At 42.0% G+C, this 24389-nt stretch overlaps 1 protein-coding gene across 6 annotated transcripts in view; it reads left to right on the forward strand.

Annotated features, from left to right (window-relative positions):
* Positions 1–24389, forward strand: part of LOC124136358 (prestin-like) — a 110200-nt gene that overhangs the window by 17197 nt on the left and 68614 nt on the right. The window contains exon 1 of one of the 6 annotated variants that reach the window (XM_046502280.2): positions 11449–11658. The exons of 4 other annotated variants lie outside the window; for them this stretch is intronic. In XM_046502280.2, the coding sequence (XP_046358236.1) occupies positions 11523–11658 (136 nt within the window). In that variant the 5' untranslated portion in view covers positions 11449–11522. Of the gene's footprint in view, positions 1–11448; positions 11659–12538; positions 12557–24389 lie in introns of those variants that run through there. One more of the 6 variants, XM_048401428.1, reaches the window with a different exon arrangement.

Genomic DNA, 24389 nt, shown 5'->3' on the forward strand with positions numbered 1-24389 from the left:
GTTATCAAACAAAATGCAAAGCACACCCGTTTTATTAAAATTACACGTCACATTTTTATGGAAATTAAAAGTGTTTACCGTAATTAATATATACATATTTCTTAAAACGCCCCCGGATATAAGACGTCACTGATATACATAGACGATGAAGCATCCATTCAGGGATTACGGTAGTATACATGAATATATATTATTTTATAATAGAATGATTAATTTACCACTTCTCTTTAATGTGTAAATGGCGTATGTGTCTGCAATAGAAGCGGCAGTAAAATATTCTCAACCGGCTTAACTAAGCACCATGTTTGAAACCGAGAGCTCACAGTGACACGGTCACCTCTACCCTCGATTACCAAGTGTATCATATCTCCATTGTATTTCTTTAGAGGTGAAGTGAAATGGGGGTTAACGTCGCGTCCAAGATTATTGTACTTAAAATAGCGACGTGCATGCACGTGTATGTGTGTGTGTGGCTGCTTGTACTTGTCCGGACTGATGCCGATGTATAGTGCTAGCACACTGAGATACCATGTCACAGTTTAACATGAATACCCCAGTCAGACACAGTATACTGACTCCGAGCCGACCAGTCCTTGTTTTAGCCCCTTAATGCCGAGCGCCAGACTGGGTAACAGCAAGTACCATCTTTTAACGTCTTTTTTGTATGACTCGGCCGGGGATCGAACCCCGGACCTTCCGCTCTCCGGGTGGTATTACTTTAGAAAGTAGATGTGGTACACTTGATACCCGAGGATGGGTCTCATGATGTTATACGTTTGTTCGACTTGATTGACGTTTTGGTTCGATCTGTATGTGGTTCGAGTTCGACCCGTACATAGCTCAAGTTCGACATGTATAAGTTATAAAAGAGAACATCATTTGTCATTGAACTAACTTGAAAATTACTTTCATGAGAAGGTCTTAATGGTACGACGATGGTACATGAATTATAACGTATGGTCGTTACACTCGACTTTGTGCAAGTAACTGCTGTTTTCATTTATGCGCAGTATCTTGCCTTTTTATCATATAAATGAACACTGTGGAGTAAGCGTCGTCCGCGCCTAACCGGAAGTTGGTAGGTAGCCATTGTCATACTCTCGCTGGACAATCAAAATTCAATCTCATTGTGATTGCACCCGAGCACATGAAGCCTGATTTAGGCAGTTTTTTAGCAATTTTAATTCATATTTTGAACGAAATATAACATATATCATGCACCGGAGGGCTTCCGGAACATAATCGTTCTAGTGTTTATATACAATACTTAATAAGTTCAATATTTATATATTTACTTTCGATGTCATCTGTTGCGATAGAGACGAGTCGAAAACTAGGAACTGTCAGCGTGAAGGATTTTTGGATTTGTATCAACGTATCACCTTGGTGTGATGTATATATTCCGAGATATTTAACGAAACAAAAACTGTACGAGTTGATGGCAGTTGGCTGCGTGAACAAATTTACTGTCAAGGTCGTTGGAATAATACTGACTGAATCGTTAGTATTATAACATTGATGTGTACACATTTACACAGTAGGGAGTTAGTTACATTGATGAAAACTGTTTCAGTTGAAGTCATTTCAGGACGTTTTGTTAGTCCAAATATTCCCTCTGAGTATTTCAGCTACCTTGTTTTGGCCGCGAAAGGCTGAACACTCTCACATGTGGCGTTGCGCGTCAAAGGAATTCCCTGTTTTGGGGCTTGGAATACTTATGGGCGTGGTAGAAATGGAAAAGATTAAAATGTTTTTTGTTTGTTTGTTTTTGTAATGGCAAATTAACGGTTATTTCGCTTCCTATGTGGACCTACTTTGATATTTTCGTGGCCTCGGTTACATAGAAAAAATGTACTCGGCAGTTCCGTTAACCAATTAATTAAATAAATGCCCTTGATGGTTTTTTTTACTGGTGAAAGAAACGTCAGGGGAAGACCAGTATTTGTTTCGTATAGTCAGAGAATGTATTATGGCGCATTTCATGTCTCAGAGCGAGTGCAACATACATTCCTACAGCCGGCATGTGTTTTGGTGCTTGGTGCTGCTTTTATCAGTATTTCAGTCATCGATGTGGATGGTGAAGTGATGTTGTGCCTAAGACGTTTACCATTTCGATGAAACCGTCCAGTACCGACAGACAAAGAATCGTAATCAGGGCATATCTGAGATTCAAACCACGACCGGTGGATCCTCTAAGCAAAGAGACGCAACTCTCCTAGGCGAGTTGCGGCCCCTTGGACAAAGACTGTACTTAAATTTTATTTTAAGTAGTAGCTAATTATACTATGTCAACAATTTTTACATGATCCATGCTGGGGCTATGTTTGGCAGTGAGCCATATCCTTAACGTGTCTTGAGTTTTCAACAAGGACCTCGGTAAGAATTGGTCCCAACCACTCAAAAGCTTGTCAGGAGCGTCGACTTGATTGGGTCTTCGGTCATCGTGACCGTCGTTTGGGTTGAAACGGGTAGGACCCGCCATAGGACGTTGTCTCTCGAAAGGAGGGTAACTCACGTTACACTAATGGAGATAACCCTCTCGAGTAATCATGTACTAGTTTCCTATTGGAGTAGTGGCTGTGCTTGAATCGTCCACGAGTCCCCAGGTATTCGTTTCAGCCCTACCCGTCGTTTGACGTTTCTCAAAGTATTATTCACATGTGTAACAGCACGGTGATGCTATCTATGATTTGGACCGCCTCCGTGATCTGGTGGTAGAGCGTCTGCCCGGAGAGCGGAAGGTTCGAGGTTCGATCCCCGGCCGCGTCATACCAAAAGACGTTAAAAGATGGTACTTGTGTTACCCTGCCTGGCGCTCGGCATTAAGGGGCTAAAACAAGGACTGGTCGGCTCGGAGTCAGTATACTGTGTCTGAGTGGGGTATTCATGTTAAACTGCGGCATGGTATCTCAGTGAGCTAGCACTATAAATCGGCATCAGTCCGGACTAGTACAAGCAGCCACACACACACACACACACACACGTGCATGCACATCGCTATATAAGTGGAATAATCTTGGACGCGACGTTAAACCCAATTTCACCTCACCTCACCTATCTATGATTTAACCCAACGGCGACGTTTTCAACGCTGCATACACAAATCAGCGGGCGCGGACAGGCGACCAGAACCATTCGGGACCAACTCGTGTTATTCCGGGACAAGCCGAATAGCGACTCGTGCCCCTCTCGTGTCCATTTTTGCGACCGGGTTCCGTCTTAGCGCAAACGGGCATACCTAAAACAATTGTCAACTCGTTGGTAATGGTTCACATATATTTCCCAATATATTATACATACTTCAGATGAAATTAGAGCACATCTGGACATGCGGAATAATACAGTATGATTGAACATATTTAACTGTGTTTTGGGTATATTTTAAAATGCAAGACATGTGTAAAATCAAAAATTATTTCTGAGGGATTCTTTGACGAAGAACTTGAAATCTTACGCGCATTCTGATTGGTTTGTCGTATTTTCGCACATAACATTCATCGATAGGGGGACGAGTCTTCTTGCAGGTTACGGAAAGGGGCGAGTGGTGACGAATGGTCCAGAACAACACAAAAGTGCAATTATTGCACCTATGATGTCCTGCACGCGGTACATGCATGGCTTAAGTGCCTTGAAAACAACGTTTTTATAAAGTATTTTATCTCTTGGGTTCACTATGTCATCAGAGCTTGACAAGTTCACAAGACGTTCGTCCTTGGCGGCGTGTTCATATCTCTCTGTGGGTGACGGTATCCTAGCAGTAGCCAATCACAGTGAGGCTTACATTTTTTACAAGTCAAGGTGACTCCTTTAGATTGCGATGAGATTTCGATCAACTCATTTTGGTATGTCCTTATGTAAGCTATCTTCATGGTGGCACGTTGAGATCGTCCTCTGCACTATTAGACACAAGCATATATTGTTAGGATCGTCCTCTGCACTATTAGACACAAGCATATATTGTAAGGATCGTCCTCTGCACTATTAGACACAAGCATATATTGTTAGGATCGTCCTCTGCACTATTAGACACAAGCATATATTGTTAGGATCGTCCTCTGCACTATTAGACACAAGCATATATTGTTAGGATCGTCCTCTGCACTATTAGACACAAGCATATATTGTTAGGATCGTCCTCTGCACTATTAGACACAAGCATATATTGTTAGGATCGTCCTCTGCACTATTAGACACAAGCATATATTGTTAGGATCGTCCTCTGCACTATTAGACACAAGCATATATTGCTAGGATCGTCCTCTGCACTATTAGACACAAGCATATATTGTTAGGATCGTCCTCTGCACTATTAGACACATGCATATATTGTTGAGATTGTCTTTTACAGTAATAAACACAATTATATATTGTTGAGATCGTCCCTTACAGTAATAGACATAATTATATATTGTTGAGATCGTCCCTTACAGTAATAGACTCAACCATATATTGTTGAGATCGTCCTTTGCTGTAACAGACAGAAGTATATATATTGTTGAGATCGTCCTTTACAGTAATAGACACAAGTATATATTGTTGAGATCGTCCCTTACAGTAATAGACACAATCATATGATTATTATTGAGATCGTCCTTTACAGTAATAGACACAAGTATATATTGTTGAGATCGTCCTTTACAGTAATAGACACATGCATATATTGTTGAGATTGTCTTTTACAGTAATAAACACAATTATATATTGTTGAGATCGTCCCTTACAGTAATAGACATAATTATATATTGTTGAGATCGTCCCTTACAGTAATAGACACAACCATATATTGTTGAGATCGTCCTTTGCTGTAACAGACAGAAGTATATATATTGTTGAGATCGTCCTTTACAGTAATAGACACAAGTATATATTGTTGAGATCGTCCTTTACAGTAATAGACACAAGTATATATTGTTGAGATCGTCCTTTTCAGTAATAGACACAAGCATATATTGTTAGGATCGTCCCTTACAGTAATAGACACATGTTTTTATTGTTAAGATCGTCCTTTGCAGTACTAGACACAAGTATATATTGTTGAGATCGTCCTTTACAGTAATAGACACGACTATATATTGTTGAGATCGTCGTCTACAGTACTAGACACAATTATATATTGTCCAGATCGTCCTTTTGAGTAATAGACACAACTATATATCGTTGAGATCGTCCTTTACAGTAATTGACGCAACTATATATCGTAGAATCGCTGTCAGACTGGGGCCCGTCTCTACTTATCAAAGTCACAGGATGTGATTCAAATGTTACCATATGAACCCCACAATTAGCGCACATCTTTTCTAAACGGAACAAATGTGTTGAAATGCACTTAACCATTCTATTTCAAGGAACATTCCGACAGCACATTTTATTCGGAGCTGAAAGATTTGGTACCTGTTCGTTGAGTTCCCTATTTTTGGTGCACACATAAATTTACATGTCTGTCTTCAGGAAGCACCCTCTAATAATCGATAGAATAATTATCCAAACAGGGCCGGAGAGTCGTGTCTCGGTGATCCCGGAAGTCATAAAGTGTTGGGGTTTTTTTTCAAAAAGAAACTTTCTATCGAGTCCATGAATGAAATCGCTTAATGTGCCAAGATGTCAACGTCACATGGCAAAGACGCTTCCATCCTCTCGCGCTGAAGATCTCATTTAAAACAATTTTCTCTTGGGAATAGTAAACTTATGATAGCGGAAGTTCATAACTCAGGTGCTATATATAGGCACAGTTTTCTCACAGTCTTACCATGTTGACAATGGTCTGTACCAAACTGGCTCAATGACGCTATGGTGTGCACTTATGTAATTGAAAATTGACATAGGTTGTCATTTGTATATACACTACCAATACACCCGAACGTCACACATATTTTTTTTATAAAGACAGACTTTTGTTAATTTGTTTCTTGTAATCGACTGCTTCCATTTCTAGACTGGTGGCCCAATGTCTTGGTTCATCCAGCAGTGATTGGGTACCCGGTAGGATGAGATGTTAATGTCAATGCAAATTTATTTATTTGTCTGTCTGTCTGTCTGTCTGTCTGTCTGTCTGTCTATCCATCTATCTATTTATTTATTTATTTATTTATTTATTATCCTACACTTGGCCTAAGGCCTTGGTTTTCACATTCAGTACGCCTTATGGTAGAGGCCTTGCAACCAATCAGGCGTAACTGCAGGGGTATTTTTTATAGAGTTGGTTGTTTTGTGTAATGAGAGAAGCTGATATTTCAGTGAATATCATTAACATACGTACCAGTTTTAATATCGACAATAACTGACTTCTTTTTCCAATCGCCATACAGTGATGTGGATGAGTAGCTTACAGTGAGTGTATACGGTCGACAATTGCTGGAGCTCAATGAAACATATGCAACGTTGGGTCCCATGGGACTCCCGAACAGTAAACGCGTTAACTCTCGTGAATATTGAAATATTGGGCAACTATTTCCGTGAGTAAAGTCAATTTAACACAGTTATTGTCCTGCACTTCTTTATCACAGTTATTGCCCTGCACTAGATTGTATTTATTGGGCCGAGCCCTATATCTCTGGGAAATTGTTGTTCGTAGATCGAAGCAGTCGATGAAGATGGCGGTGTATTTCAATCTTGTGCTTTCAACATGAAGGATGATACTTTAAGTAAGCTATTATTACTATTATTATGAACCTGGTGCAGTCAGGCTGGTTAGGCTCATCATCAGCTCAGGGCTCTTGCCCCCTCTACACGCAATCCAGACAGCGAATGGGACTCCTCCCGGAAAGCGGTGTCTAGTCAAACCCATTGAGAACGTTTCGGAGAATGTGAAGACTCCCCAACACTGCAGGCTTTTGCATTACCCAGATTGTCAGAAGGGCTGTATTCCTGGCAGCAAACCCGGGTACTCTCCCAATGTCTGTCAACAGATTGGGAGGTACCAAACCTAAGGCACCGGGAACATACGGGAGTCGGACAACTTGGTTCTTGGAATGCAAGCGTGACGTTTCAAAAGCCAGGTCTGCATATTTGCCATGTTTGTCCTGAATCTTGTCAATCTCATTGGTGTCAAAAGGGACAGAAAACGCAATGATATAACTGATTTTATTGGACATAAAAAAGGACGAGATCAGGTTTGTTGGCCTGGATAGGTCTGAGGCTGAACACGGGCCTATTCCAAAGCATTTGTATATAACTTTTTCCATGACGCCCTCTACATATTCCGGGTCGAACCGTGGATGGACCTCTGTGCCAAAACCACAAGCATGGCGAAGACGGTAATAGAATGATCGAGCCACTCCATCATTTCGCTTAAGTAACTGTGTTTGTGCCAAAGCTGGGCATCCACTGACAATGTGTTGGACGGTCTCATTAAATTAATAGTAGTAGTAGTAGTAGTAGTAGTAGTAGTAGTAGTAGTAGTAGTAGTAGTAGTAGCAATAGTAGTAGTCAAAGATTGATCAACCCTGTGGCGACTTAGTGGATGTTAATTGATCGGATGGTAAGTTTCAGCGACTTGGTTGATATTTATTTATTTATTTATTTACTTATTTATTTATTTATTTATTTATTTGAGCCAGATTACAGCAATATGGGTCTCTCATATACAAGTACACATCAATCGTGCATTTATCATGAATTTTAATTCAAGGGAGGCGTGTTTTTCTTGTTTGGTATTTATTTCTGGTATAATAGTCGTACATGTAAACTTCCGAGCAACAGAAAGCATACACATAAAAATTGGACTTGACCAAAAAAATACAAACCTTATCAAAACGTAACTAGACTGAAAACTGCACCCACAGTCCAAAACATAAATATATTAACTATCAAAAACATCACCATCGATTAACCATTTCTTGTTGGTTTCAATTTTAACCACCATGACACATAGGTGAACCCTTTCTTTAGCCTCCACGTCCAGGGCCACGTTCACAAAGCATTCTTTATAATGATACAACTATCGCCAGTCTATGTTAGAGCTGAAACAGTCTCGCGGTGCTAAGATCGCGTTGTGTAACGTCTTTGTGATCCAAGTTAAATCAGAATCATGCCCCACGCCTCTGACGTCACATCTCCTGGGGCAATGCCGTGCGTTCTGTCCATGTTTTTTTACCATCTCTCTTCATTCAAGGTTCTCGGAGCGCCATCACCCTTTTATCTAATTACCATATACACATTGAGCATCACAGCTAAACGCTGTCACTGTGGTGAGAATCTGTACGCGTCTCGGTTACTGCACTTCATTCGAATGTACAATTGAATCTAGCACTTCGCTTTATCTCAATCTTGTGCCGCTGAAGAAAGGGATTATTCGTCACCAACAGCAGGTAATTTAATGTTTCTTGTTTGGCTGAGTAGATTCTGACCGGTGTCCTTTAATAATCCCTGACAGCTCTTAAAATCTGCATTGTAAACTCACATTCATGTTTATTTACAGCGATAGAAACATTCATAAATGCCGAATTGAAAATGATGATGTCGGTATAACCTTTCTCTGTGCAACATTAACCAGAGAAGCTACGTTTTCATAACATATTTGTTATATACAGGCATTATACAGCAGCCACAGGCATTACATCTCGCTTTGCAGAGTTGTCTCCCATAACCGTGCCAGGATCAGCTGCTCGTGGGTTCGAACCCACGAAATGCCCTGAATGTGATTATTGGTCGGGTAGACAACAACATTTTCACCAAATTGAAACGACCCCATACCACTGGTTGCAGTTATAGTTTGATGAATGAGGTTTTGTCCTTCGGTGCAGGGGAACTGTTGGCCCAGTCGTCTAAGGCGCCGCAGAGTTGCGTCCCTTGGGCTCAACAGAAACCTATGATTGTGGGTTCGAATCCCGGTGCGCCTCGATTACGTTTCTTGGTTTGTCAGCACCAAAACCATGCTCGCGAGTTTCACCAAAGTGGTAAACGTCAGAGACCTGAATCAATTTGGGCTTTACACATTAAGCTGACGCTGTTCAAAGCGGCGTAAAACTCACTCACTCACTCCTTAGGTAAATTTTGTCAAATTTAAGCAAAGACTAGATGATCACTTTATGGAACCAAGGATGTCTGACATTGATGCATCTTCAAAGTGTACCACATGTAAACACTTAAAACTGAGTTGAAACTGGAGCCATGCTTTCACCTTAGAAATGATGGATATATTTATTATATTTTAGAATGTGTAATCATCACGCTACGATTGAGATTGGACGGTGGAACCGTACCCCGCCAACAGAAAGGAAATGCTATGTGACCTCGATGAATGAATAGCACATTCTGTCTCACACTGTGCCACTTATCAATAACCATAGGACAGTGTACTTGATAGAACTTAAATACAGCTATTTAGCCCCTTGTACGAGGACATAAGAGTAGTGCATACTACTGTATGACTGTGTGTGATATTGCCTTATTGTATAGGTTAACCGACAGGTGACATATATTCTTTGCATCCGAGCTTTTCCATGAGATTCTATCAGAAAGACGTCAACTTTTATATTGATAATACTGTATGCATTTATGTACAAGGTATATGTATATAATTATATCTAATATTTCATATTATTTTATCAGTAATTATTTTGTTGCACATTTTACTGTCTCCCATATCCCTGAGCGATTTGTCAAAGATACATTTTACTTTGTTTGTTTGTTGTTTAATGCCGCACTCAGCAATATTCCAGTTATATGACGGCGGTCTGTAAATTAATCGAGTCTGGACCAGACAATCCAGTGTTTAACATCATGAGCATCGGTCCACGCCATTGGGATACGATGACAAGCATCCACCAAGTCAGCGAGTCTGACCACCCGATCCCGTTAGTCGCCTCTTACGACAAGCATAGACGCCTTTTACGGCAAGCATGGGTTGCTGAAGACATATTCTACCCCGGAATCTTCACGGTTCTACATTATACTACCTCTATCATAATGGTTTATGTTTCTATATGCATCGTACTATCTCTATCGTAATAGTTTATGTATTTACGATTGAAACGTAAAACATCTTCTATCTGCCTGTAAGAAAGACGGGTGGTCAATTCCGGGTGGCAGGATATCGGACCTCAAACGCTCGACCCCACCATACTCACTTATTCAAACGCTCGCCCCTTTGGCTTTTAAGATTCCCCCCAAACATGCATGGTGTTTGATATAACTCTTCTCATTTGGTAGAAACATGTTTTGTGTTCCTGGTGATGATCAATTTAAACATATTAGTGGTTTAACAACAATTGTTGATGTTTGATATTTTGACAAAACATACATTGGAATGTAATATTTCTTCTTACCGATGGCCCGAAACATTACCAAACTGTAAAACATATGCTAGCTTTTTTTTTCATTTATCAGGTTATAGAGACTGGCCTTTTCAACAAGTCCATTTTGTTTTCTAACATGAGAAAGTATCGAACGCCGTGTTTAAAGACCATACAACTAAATACATTGGCAAAGGATACGCGTTGGTAACAATCTGTTCTTGCTGAAGCTCTCTTTAATGGTCCGCTTATGAGCATATAGATATCCATTATTCCACCACAATATTCTATAATGTCGTAGATGGAACCCATCACAACAGACAATAGCGTCATTACTGGCTAACTATAGAACGACCAGACGCCATCACGCAGACGTCCAAGCACACCGAGGATAGGCATTAGGTCAGTTGGATAGGGTATGCTTCATGTTATCTGGAGCGGCCTTGATACTGAATTTAGGCCAAAGGGATTTGTCTCTCTACTTTTAAACAAATAGAAAACTCGAAGCGATTATACGTTTTGCGTGCGTGCGTGCATGCGTGCGTGCGGTTCCAGGTAGGAACTTAACGAATTGCACATCGTCGTGTAAATGTTAGTCAGTTGAGAGTTACCCGCCCCTGAATCTACATATATTGTTTGTCTGTAGGGTTCGCTCATGACGCTTACAGTCCCGGTTCGATTCCCCAGTGTGAAAGCCAATGGTGCACACACATACGCAGGGTGAGACAAAACAAGCGTTTAACACATGTGACAACAGTCACTCATTCAAGTATTGCCCAGGTTGGCCACTCACTCAAAGACACATGTACAATCCGTAGTTGCACATATCCCCAGGAGGCTAATAAAATAGTCTCTTCTATGTATAAATATATGTTTGATACATTGGTAATATGAACATATTATAATGCTCTGCACATTTCACTAGACGCGCAATGCCACCTTTAAAAGACCAAATAAAATGTCCACACATCTAACCACTCTAAAAATACGTCAATAACAAGTCAACAGGTTAGAGTACCCATCTCTCCCTACTACAGATGCTATTCAACAGATTTCAATATGTTCAAGCACATATAAATATACATTTGCCATTCTGCATCTACTAATTCAACTATGAGTCTAGTACCAAAGTCTAAATATCAGATCACCGCCCACACTCTTGACGCGTAAACTTTGGACAGTGCATAATTGCTGAGTTCGTTCACAGAAAGACCAGCGCACAACTAGGGCTGGTTGTGTGTAATAGGGAATAGCTTACGGGAGAAAGCAGATGAGACGGGCTACGAAACTATGGCTCTTCAAGCCAGAGGGGCAGACGATAACACGAACGAGATCTTGTTGAGGGCAGCGAATCATATATGCTGCGAAATGTCGGGCCAGTCGGACGCTACCCCGTCAGACGTCAAAAATACCGAGTCCTCTGAAGGTAAATGCGTGAATTTGCACTTATCGATATATTTTTATTGATTTATTTGATCTTTTTTAATCGGTTCACTGATTTCTTTGATGGTGGCTATTTTCAGCCATATGTCGCGGGCGAATAAGCGATGAAGCTTTTGACACTGAGGCACATATTTAGTTTTAAACGAACACAAATATCCTTTTTATCATATTGATATTTGTGGAAATACGTTCTTCATCTGTTTTTTTTATTTAATGTGTAAAGTTACAAAAGTTCATTTGTATTCGAAATGGAAATCAAATTTCCACTCTTTAATCATCCTTTCATTCTTGACTAGGGTTGTGCATCTTTTTTCAAAATATAGTTAAGGACATACTTGATGACGTCAGACGAAATATGTCTCCATTGCAAGTAGCGTATTCCCCTTGTGCTCTTTGATATACAACACGCCAAAAGAACTCTCAACAAGATATATCATGCATTATAGAAGCAATTTATATCGATTTTACCATCAAATGGTAATTTGGACTTTTTCACAATTTTTGCCTCAATACCAATCAGCGACGATTTTGAAATATCAGCAAAAAGCCAACAGGTTAGAATGACAGTTTAAGTACGTCCACGGCCACGGACCGCGAGAAACACGATCAAAGCCAAATGCAGATTAATACAACCAGATCGTGTTTTGACGTTATTCAGTCTGTAACGGATTCCTGATTTCCGTAGAATTGATGCTATTCTGGATTGTTTCACGGCATGACGTTTCTACATCACCCAGAAATGTCATTCAGTGCGCATGTCTATCTTACAGAAGGTCAGATAATGCGAATATAGCATCGTTGAAGTAGTTTCAGTTTTAGTTGCCTCAGATAAAATGGTCTTAAGTTTTCAACGTCAGTCTAGCTCGACAGCGACATCCGAGGTTTGAAATTCGTTTTTTTTTCTACTTCTTGATAACAAAGCTGATATAACCACGTTTATGGGTTAGATTTCACATGAAACCATACTCACACATCTCTATTTAGATAATCTAATGTGTAAAAAATGGTATTTTATTATTATAATTGCTTAATGCATGAGTATGTTGACGTTGGAGATCTTTATGTCGCTACTGGCAGTTTTCAGTAGCTCTCTTTGTACCTGTCAGTTATGAAACTTAGAGTTCCGACTGTGAGTCGACTCCTTACCCTAACATCTTTATCTGTGCTCCCTATACTCAGAAAGGAATGCAAGACTATACACTGAACTGTGTCCGCGTTTTATACGAAAAGTGTGAATGTACCCGTAGGAATAATTATATGTTCCTGGATTGAAATTATTACTTTGTTATTGTCTGGGAGAATATTTTCATTGGAACAGTTTTTGCTAGGAAATGTTTTCCACGATGGTATATGCGTGAACGTGTAACGTCGAAAGTGCAAAGGTAGAAGTGAAACGTTACATACGTGACGCGTGACCCTGAAATGTTACATACGTGACGCGTGACCCTGCAATGTTATATCGGTGACGGGTGACCGTGAAACGTTACATACGTGACGCGTGACCCTGAAATGTTACATACGTGATGCGTGACCGTGAAACGTTACATACGTGACGCGTGACCCTGAAACGTTACATACGTGACGCGTGACCCTGAAATGTTACATACGTGACGCGTGACCCTGAAACGTTACATACGTGATGCGTGACATTGAAACGTTACATACGTGACGCGTGGCCCTGAAACGTTACATACGTGACGCGTGACATTGAAACGTTACATACGTGACGCGTGACCCTGAAACGTTACATCGTGACGCGTGACGGATGATCGTGAAACTGTGAAGTGAAAAGCAAGAAGTGAAAAATTTGCAAACGTTTACAAAACTGGGATGTGATATCTAAAACTGTATACATTTGCAAATACATGAGACGTAAAACATTATTGAAAGTGCACCGTTGAATGTTTGAAAAGCGAAACGTCGAAATACGACGTGTGACGTTTAACAACATCTGTAGCTCATTGAACATATGTACGAGATGTTAGAACTGACAGAGCAATGACATTTTAGAATCCAAGATGGGACATATTTATGGAAAATACAGAACCCAATGCGTTCCGTGTCAAACGTGTTGTATATGATACAGGCTACAACCATGGCCACACTCATCGCAAACATCGATCTACCAAACATATTCAATCTTCCAAAGAGTCAGTCGTGTGACAACAGAATGTGTGAATTGTGATCTTTAAAGGTTCGTTCCAAGTAGCAGTAGAATCCGTCCACAGCTGTGTTCGGGGGTGTGGGGGGAGAGGGGGGGACAATCGGCGATTTGCTATTTAGGGTAAGCGGTATGAATCCAGTGTATCTGAAGGATTGAGTGTGGGTCATGTCACTACAGTCACTTGTACTTTAAAGGAACGCGTAATGCGAAATGTCACGGATGTTTATCATCTGGAGAATCCAGCGATCCGTCTGGTGCTGAAAGAATCTTACATGAGTGAACTTTGATTTTTATTTCACAACCAGCGAATCCTTTCAACTATAAGGGAAAGGACTCGCTGCTGAATTGGGTTTTAGCGACAACCCACGGCTTCTGACTTATGATAGTAGAAGCCTTTGTCACATTTTCTTATTGACTCATTCAGATGCCGTGTACAGTGAGTGAGTGAGTGAGTGAGTGAGTGAGTGAGTTGGGTAACGCCGCTTTTAACATTATTCCAGTTATATCACGGCGTGTCAGCTTAATGTGGGAGGACAGCCCGAAGTGATGCAGGTCTAAGACGAAACCCACGAGCACGGGTATGGTGCTGACAAACCTAGAAACATACCCCATCACTCACCCCATTTACGTTTTAATACTTTTGCTTCGGCTAAAAGATCATGTATGACAATCCTCTGATTCCATTAAATATGTCGGGGGCTACTCGTACGGGTCCGCAATTTTGAAATTAGATCTAAACAGAACCGAAGAGTCATTTTGAGTGACTGTTCATTTCAAGCTCCTGAGCGAGATACATTAAACAGTCGGGCGAAAGAAAATATACACAAAAAATTGCAAACCTTATCAAAACGTTTCAAGGCTGAAAACTCTCGTCGAAACACTGCAAACTTAAGGTCCAAAACACAGCTGTGATGCGTGTAACAAAAACGTCACCATCGAAAAAAACATGTCTTGTTTGTTTCATTAATAGCCACCATCAAACATGGCTGTATACTTTCTGTCGCCCGGTAGTTTATGTGCTTTTGATAAGGGAAACTTTGGGTCCGGGGTATTTGCCCCAATAAAATGGCGAAAATATACACTTGATAATCGAAGGTCTTGTTACAAAAGATCAGATCACATTTTGTCAGACTAATAAACCCAGATACAGATTTCGGGTAAAAACAAATATCAAAGCACCTTATGGGAAACTACGACCGTTACTTCTGTTATCGTACTATGGTTATGATCGTGGAAATCAAGCAGTAATTGATGGGGAAATCGCAACGGAAATTATAGAAAGTGTTTTGATAATATGATAATATGATTATCCCCTTATTGAAAGATACAAGAGGGGACGTTAAAATCATTCGTTGAAAGAGTCACATTAAAGTAACACTTTGTATCTGAAAATATATAATTTTGATAGAAACAAGAAACTACTTATAAAGTGAAGAAGAGCCTCAGCGAGATGGGAGATTCCTGTGTAAAATCTAGACTTGCTTCATTAAGGACTAGAGGATTCTAGTAAGGGCATGGAGGGAAGGGAAAATAACATGGTTCAGGGACTGAGACGGACTAGTCTGGACTCTGCTTAACGATCTGCCAGAATCTGATATTATTCAAGAGGATTGTCCTTGAAGTACAAAAATCAAAGGAAAGATTATACTATACTTGTCAAGGAGAGAATACCTGTAGCTCATTGCAGCCTATCTTTCAATGAGGGTCTCGATTTTGATAACTGAGGAATGACATGTAACTCAAGTACGACATAAGGCAAACAGGTATGAACAAGCTGTTTTCGACTCCAAGAGAGGGAGTTTAAACGTGAAGAACATTATCATGTGAAAAATGCAAGGTTCGAGTCGCCATTTGCAAAATGTGGTATATCAGTCGCTGTGCCTATCTACCCTTAGAAGCAAATCATGACAAGTTTGAACTTGGGAACGGGTGGCGATTCGCTGTGCAAAGTTGCATCCCTTAAGTATGATAGGATCCAGAATATAGTCAATCCCATACGAGTTTTATGATCTTCTGACTTTGGTCGTTCGTCATAGGGGGGATAAAAATATCCATTTTGTCAAGGGTTTTCGGAAAGTGCCACGATAAGCGATATGCTTATGGATATATATCGATGACCCGTGAAGATCCGAGATAAAATAGGCCTTCAGCAACCCATGCTTGCCGTAAAAGGCGACAATGCTTGTCGTAAGAGGCGACTAACGGGATCGGGTGGTCAGACTCGTTGACTTGGTTGATGCATGTCATCTTATCCTAATTGCGTGGATCGATGCTCACGATGTCAATCACTGGATCGTCAGGTCCAGGCACGATTATTTACAAACCGCGGTCATATAGCTTGAATATTGCTGAGTGCGGCGTTAAACAACAAAGAAACAAGCAAAGGCTATACATCGATGTCGCTGCGGCTTGTAAATAATTGAGTCAGGATCAGTCTAACCTGTGGTTGATTAGCATGCTCAGCGGTACACGACGTTGAGTTACAAAACCTGACAATCCGATCCCTTTTTTCAGTAGGCGCCTGCAAACAGTGCTTGAGCGAGTTACAAACTTACGTCACATTATCAATACGTCAGCCTTATCGTGACTATTGTTACGAAAAGGGAATAAACGAGTATTCCGCAAGAAACTCATTAGCTAAGTGTTTAATGGTCTCTCAACAGTGTACGTACAAGGGAGGCAGGCCTCCAATCATTTCAAACCCACAATCTCATTGAAACCAGATCTGTTATGCAGATACGATACTGCCCAATCTCAATAATTTATTTTACATAGTCTTGCATTTAAAAATATACCCAAGATACATTTAAATGTGTTCACCTATACTGTATAATAATGTAAGTCCCAATGTGTTTTCAGTAGCATCAGAATATATGATAAATGGGGGAAATATACGTGAATCATTACGCAACAAGTTGACAACTCTTTTAGCGATGCCCGGTTGCGCTTAGACGGAACCCAGTCGCAAAAATGGCCACGAGAGAAGCAGGAGTCGCTAATCGGCTTGTCCCGGAAAAACACGAGTTGGTCACGAATGGGTCACCAATGTCTGACATCTCCGAGAAAGTCATATCAGGTGAACCCTGAGCGAACTTTGACCGCCCAATCTAAAAGAAGGATGCTTGGGTTCTTGAGCCAATCAGGTGTCAGCTTTCTAAACGATTCGGCTTCATTTGGTCACCACCTCGATTCGGAATTTTCGATTTGTACCCACACAGAACACAGGTATTCCTTTGACGGTAGTCTCTTTTGGGTGTACATGCCAGGACACTCAGAAAAGATAGGTTGCATGAAATATCTACAACACTTTAAAGGCGCTGCTGAACTTTTTACTTTCGTTTTAGTTCGTTTTCGAGATAAAAAACATAACCTTGGCCGATTTGAATGCTTTGCTCATGCGTCTCGATGCTGATTGGCCGATTAGAAAGTTCACCTTGCGCGACCTCCTAGAGGTGATCAGCTCTTCACGAAAATATTTCAGTGAGATTGTTCAACCACAAAAGGTTTGGAGGGGGCGATAAGTGTTGCAAACCGTTTGATAACGTACAATACGCGAGGGCACGGCAGCAGGATTAGGCACATATCTGAAATTGCAGACACACCAGTACTGAAAGTTTCATGTGTTCGCTGAATTATTTCGTTGATGGAAAGATTGACTGGAATAGTCTCGGGCGCTTGATGATCCAGAAGCGTAGGGGGTGCTGAATGCCGAGCTCATAAAAATGTATCTGCTACCATTTTGAGTGATACGCTTTATTGGGCGTTACCCAACATGTGGTTTCTTCGTTTCTCCAGCTAACTTTTAACATTTTTCTTCTGTTATCAGGTTGCGTTGAAATTTGACTTTGAACAAAACGGAAATAGATTCAAGGTCAAATCCAATTACATGTGGTTTCAGGGAGTTGTACGAAGAGGTGTAGGAACGTATTAAGCTTGAGTATTTTTGCCTGAGGTTTTTTTTTTAATGCAGTCATTGTGACTTTGCAGGTTTTGTGTCATACAAGTTGGTGTTGTTGGTTTGTTGATAACGCCGCACTGAGCGATATCCCGGCAATATGACGACGGCCCGTAAATAATCGAGGAAATATGCGACCAGACAATCTTGTGATTACGATTGTCAACAACGATCCATGCCGTGCGATGACGCGCCATCAGTCGACACAGCGAGCCTGACCGCCCGATTCATGTGTCGTCTCTTACGACCAGCATGGGTTGCTGGGGACTTATTCTACGCTGATTCCCCACGGGGCAGTTGTCATATTCAGCCAACCATTTGAATCAATAGCATTGACTTGCCTGAGACTTATATACACCGTAGTCCTTCGAATAATGCCCGATTCATGACATCTGTGAGATGCTAGAACTGTCAGCAGATATAGACGTGTATTCCATCAACAAGTTATTTATTTTTGTAAGGTGACACTCTCTCTCTCTCTCTCTCTCTCTCTCTCGCTCTCTCTCTCTCACACACACACACACACACACACACACACACGTCTCTCTCTCTCTCTCAAAAGGTTGTTCGGGCCCTTGAGACAAAATTAAACGTACGAACTATGATATTTGGAAGAAAACAATTGTCTAAAAGTTTCTAACTGGCATATAAGATAAATTATTGCTACCAAAGAAAAAGCGGTCAAGATAGATATATGATATATACGCCTCGCGAACAACAATTCTATTAGAACCACCTTAAAGCAAACACCAGGCTCGTTTATTTATCGAAACAATAATTGAAATTGTATTCCAATTTTATCATGTTATCGAATGTTGGCCAACATTACGATTTACCAATATTCTTCCTATATAGGCAGCACAATATAAGATGTCCACTATGGATATATATTCAATATTCAAACGCGAAACGGCTGAAGATAATCTGTCGTTTATGTGTAGTTTTGTGATCACTAAACGATCACAAGATGATCGGACAAGGAGTAATGGTCAAATGTCCGACAGGTCATTGTCCCGGTGGACGGTTATGTCCGCTGTGCAGCTCTGAATGCGGTTAAGAGTGTGACGTGGGGATAGTCATTGTGCTGGGTCATTTGTCAAGGTTACTGGTTTCATTTAATCAACTATGACCATGTGATGGAGGCAGTGCGACCACAGTGCCTATATACTAGTCAGTATTGTGACACCTTTAATCAAGATTCACGAGCTGGCTTTGGACCTTTATTACTGTGTTCTGGTGTTAATTGTCCAACCGAAATAGTTGACCTTAACGCATGCGCTTAAGTTTCGATGCACAGTTATAATAAAAGTTTATTTTAGTTTCTATTTGTATTTTAAATTTGATTTGTGGGATACACATTTTCAATGGGGTTAGTAGTAATGCTTATGTTGTGTTATTTTCTTGCAATTTCATTGTACTTCTGAAGAGCTCCGTGAATAGCTCTTGTATTAAGGCAATCATGTTTTAGCGTACTTGCTGTAATCTGGCCTTTCGTGATGTGGGTGGAATGGTGACCTTCGTGATGCGGTCGGAATGGTGACCTTCGTGATGTGGGTGGAATGGTAATCTTAGTGATGCGGGTGGAATGGTGTCCTTCGTGATACGGTCGGAATGGTGACCTTCGTGAGACGGATGGAATGGTGACCTTCGTGATGTTGGTGGAATGGTGACCTTCGTGATGTGTGTGGAATGGTGACCTTCGTGATGCGGGTGGAATGGTGACCTTCGTGATGTGTTTGGAATGGTGACCTTCGTGATGCGGGTGGAATGGTGACCTTCGTGAGACGGGTGGAATGGTGACCTTAGTGGGACGGGTGGAATGGTGACCTTAGTGGGACGGGTGGAATGGTGACCTTCGTGATGTGGGTGGAATGGTACCTTCGTGATGCGGGTGGAATGGTACCTTCGTGATGTGGGTGGAATGGTGACCTTCGTGATGTGGGTGGAATGGTGACCTTAGTGGGATGGGTGGAATGGTGACCTTCGTGATGTGGGTGGAATGGTGACCTTCGTGATGCGGATGGAATGGTGACCTTCGTGATGCGGATGGAATGGCGACCTTCGTGATGCGGGTGGAATGGTGACCTTCGTGATGCGGGTGGAATGGTGACCTTTGTGGGACGGGTGGAATGGTGACCTTCGTGATGCGGGTGGAATGGTGACCTTCGTGAAGTGGGTGGAATGGTGACCTTCGTGATGCGGGTGGAATGGTGACCTTCGTGATGCGGGTGGAATGGTGACCTTTGTGGGACGGGTGGAATGGTGACCTTCGTGATGTGGGTGGAATGGTGACCTTTGTGATTTGGGTGGAATGGTGACCTTAGTGGGACGGGTGGTATGGAGACCATCGTGATGCGGGTGGAATGGTGACCTTCGTGATGTGGGTGGAATTGTGACCTTCGCGATACGGGTGGAATGGTGACCTTCGTGATGCGGGTGGAATAGTGACCTTCGCGATACGGATGGAATGGTGACCTTCGTGATGCGGATGGAATGGTGACCTTCGTGAGACGGATGGAATGGTGACCTTCGTGATGTGGGTGGAATGGTGACCTTTGTGATTTGGGTGGAATGGTGACCTTCGTGAAGTGGGTGGAATGGTGACCTTCGTGATGCGGATGGAATGGTGACCTTCGTGATGCGGGTGGAATGGTGACCTTCGTGATGCGGGTGGAATGGTGACCTTCGTGATGCGGGTGGAATGGTGACCTTCGTGATGTGGGTGGAATGGTGACCTTAGTGGGACGGGTGGTATGGTGACCATCGTGATGCGGGTGGAATGGTGACCTTCGTGATGTGGGTGGAATGGTGACCTTCGTGATGCGGGTGGAATGGTGACCTTTGTGGAACGGGTGGAATGGTGACCTTTGTGATTTGGGTGGAATGGTGACCTTAGTGGGACGGGTGGTATGGTGACCATCGTGATGCGGGTGGAATGGTGACCTTCGTGATGTGGGTGGAATGGTGACCTTCGCGATACGGGTGGAATGGTGACCTTCGTGATGCGGGTGGAATAGTGACCTTCGCGATACGGATGGAATTATGACCTTCGTGATGCGAGTGGAATGGTGTCCTTCGTGATGTGGGTGGAATGGTGACCTTCGTGAGACGGATGGAATGGTGACCTTCGTGATGCGGGTGGAATGGTGTCCTTCGTGATACGGGTGGAATGGTGACCTTCGTGATGTGGGTGGAATGGTGACCTTCGTGAGACGGATGGAATGGTGACCTTCGTGATGCGGGTGGAATGAGAACCTTCGTGATGCCTTTAGGATGGTGGAAAAGTGACCGGGGCCCCATTCCACAAAGCGATCGTAGCGCTACGATTGTCGTTGGTCTATGTTTAATCATGGGAGTTACGATCGTCTTAGCGCTACGATCGCTTTGAGGAACGGGGTCCTGCCTGAGACAACTGGAATGAATGCACAGCGAGCACCATTCCCATCTGGAATAGTGGAATAGCGATCTTGATACGACATAAATAGTGAACAGTATGATATGTTTGGAATGATATGATATGGCTGATATGGCTAGAAAAGAGGAACAGTGCCTAGCATTATACGGTTGGAATAGGGGAAGTGTCCAGTAAGATACGGCTGGAATAGTGTCCAGTAAGATACGGCTGGAAAAGTGTGCAGTAAGATACGGCTGGAATAGTGTGCAGTAAGATACGGCTGGAATACTGTGCAGTAAGATACGGCTGGAATAGTGTGCAGTAAGATACGGCTGGAATAGTGTCCAGTAAGATACGACTGGAATACTGTGCAGTAAGATACGGCTGGAATAGTGTGCAGTAAGATACGGCTGGAATAGTGACGTGGGGTTCTTCACGAAAAGACGGAAATAGTGGGGCTGACGGTGTACTGTTAGAATAATTATTATAATGGAATAGTCACCGTCTTGACACACCTCCAATGGTGACCGTCTTGATTCACTTTCAATTGGGACCGTCATAACACACTTTCAATAGTCACCGTCATGGCACACCTTCAATAGTGACCTTGACACACCTTCAGTAGTCACCGTCATGACATACCTTCAATTGTCACCGTCATGACACACCTTCAATTGTCACCGTCATGACACACCTTCAATTGTCACCGTCATGACACACCTTCAATTGTCACCGTCATGACACACCTTCAACAGTCACCGTCATGACACACCTTCAATAGTCACCGTCATGACACACCTTCAATAGTCACCGTCATGACACACCTTCAATAGTCACCGTCATGACACACCTTCAATAGTCACCGTCATAACACACCTTCAATAGTCACCCTCATGACACACCTTCAATAGTCACCCTCATGACACACCTTCAATAGTCACCCTCATGACACACCTTCAATAGTCACCCTCATGACACACCTTCAATAGTCACCGTCATCACACCTTTAATAGTCACCGTCATGACACACCTTCAATAGTCACCCTCATGACACACCTTCAATAGTCACCCTCATGACACACCTTCAATAGTCACCCTCATGACACACCTTCAATAGTCACCCTCATGACACACCTTCAATAGTCACCCTCATGACACACCTTCAATAGTCACCGTCATGACACACCTTCAATAGTCACCGTCAATCTAACACTGGAATAGCGTAACAGTGCGAATTGATAGTGGAACGGTGTTAAAAGCAACACAATTTCCTACCAGCTCAGTCACTGTAAGAACTCTGAAAAAATAACAGCAAATCTCGAAACACTTCGAAAAGAATCAGCAATTAGATTATCGGACAGGAAATTTACCCACCCTCTTGCTTACGTTCAAACCTAATTAAACCACATAGAAAGGCGCGTTCTGGAACATCAGACATTCTTTGCAACGGTTACCACATGGATCTGTACAATTCTAAACCACAGGTACACCATCGCACTATTTTCATTTGAATATTTTAGTACACATATAACTGACTATAAAATTATGTTCAACTGAACATAGCGGGTAAACATATAACCCATTGTAATTTCTCATAAATATTTTGGTGCGAATGTCAATTGCAATGTTCCACTTTGACAGCTGTCTGTCAAACGCATCGAAAGCACGAGCTGCCTACAATAACATCGCAGCTCAACCCCACAAACGAACAGCATACGGGGATAATTACCAAGCAGAATATCCAAGAGCTACGTTCTGTAAGTCAATTAGGGCAAGGAAAGAGGGACGTAACAAGAACCATTCCCCCAGGGGGCATTGACGGACCCTGGTGCCAGTGGCAGATAGGATTGGAGTTGGTGCCAAGGAGGTGTGGGTATGTCAGACTGCACGAGCTCATACACAAGAGCGTTATCTGGTTGTAACTTTGAACAGATTAGTTCGTTAACGAGATTGGTTTTCCTTGTAGATAATGAGCATGTTTTAACTAGATTACTTAATATGTCTGTTGATGTGAAAATTCTTCACAGTTCATGTAAGGAGTAAGGTAAAGTAAGGAAGTACTGTTTTGAACTTTGGTAAAAACTATTTGAAGTAGTCTCGGTTTGCTATTGAGGGGTTCCACACAATTATTTGGTTAAATTACTAAAACCATCAAACGTCAGAGAATTGGTGTTTTATTCCACGCCATGATTCCACGTATTAGATTGAGTGATGTTACTACAGATCCAGGGCTTCATATCGCCAAGGGGTCAGGACAGTGACCTATAAAATCACGGAAACCATGGTTTCTCAGCAACATACAGCCCTTGGCCCCATTTTGTTCCGTCGAACTAGCCCCCCGTAAGTGCTAATGAACCGAAAAATATCCAGATCAGTTAAGCGTATGATAAGTTTATTATGTAATTGATACTATAATCATAGCAGGTTTCTTGAAATACTGCACAGTTGCAACCCTTGGCTTTGCCAGGATCCGCTGTTCTTTAGTTTGAATCAAAGATTGCGATTTTGTCAGCATCACGTATGTGTAGGTAGGTTTCACCACTGATAAACGTCTAGACGCCACACTTTCCTCCATATTAGGCAGCTGAAACGTGATATAGGGGGATTACCGTGCACAATTGAGTTAAATCCACTCACTCATTCAATCAGTGGTGTATCCGTGACTCGTTCTTCTTTTATTTATTCATTCCTTAACTGAGCGGTGGGGTAGCCAAAAGGTTTAAGAGTTCGCTCGACTCCGAGGCCCGGGTTCGATTCTTTCCATGGGTGGAATAAGCGGCAGCTCATTTCTGGTGTCCACCACTGTGATTTTGATGGAATGTTGCTGAGAGCAACGTAAATATAAATATCTCTGAAAATCAGAGATGACACCAGGGCCCACTTGCACAAAGCGAACTTAGCGCTAAGGTGATCTTAACCTCCATACTTTAACATAGGCTTACGATAGTCATAGCGCTAAGATCGCTTTGTGCAAGTGGGCCCTGGTGTTCGCGAAAAGGGTAAGCATATCCTGCGATACCCACTCATTCCTTAATTAGATGGGTCATGTTTATAACGTTCACAATCAAGATTATTTAAGCCGCCGTGTAAGAATTGAACAAAAGGTTTTCGAGAGTGTGGGCCCCATGTTTCAAGCCTTCTTGATTTCCTTCATCATCTGAATGACAGAATTTCTTGAAGTATCTCGTTACAACAGTAAAG

Source organism: Haliotis rufescens, unplaced genomic scaffold (assembly GCF_023055435.1).
Source record: "Haliotis rufescens isolate VD_foot unplaced genomic scaffold, xgHalRufe1.0.p SCAF_22, whole genome shotgun sequence".
In the NCBI taxonomy this organism is placed as follows: Eukaryota; Metazoa; Mollusca; class Gastropoda; order Lepetellida; family Haliotidae; genus Haliotis; species Haliotis rufescens.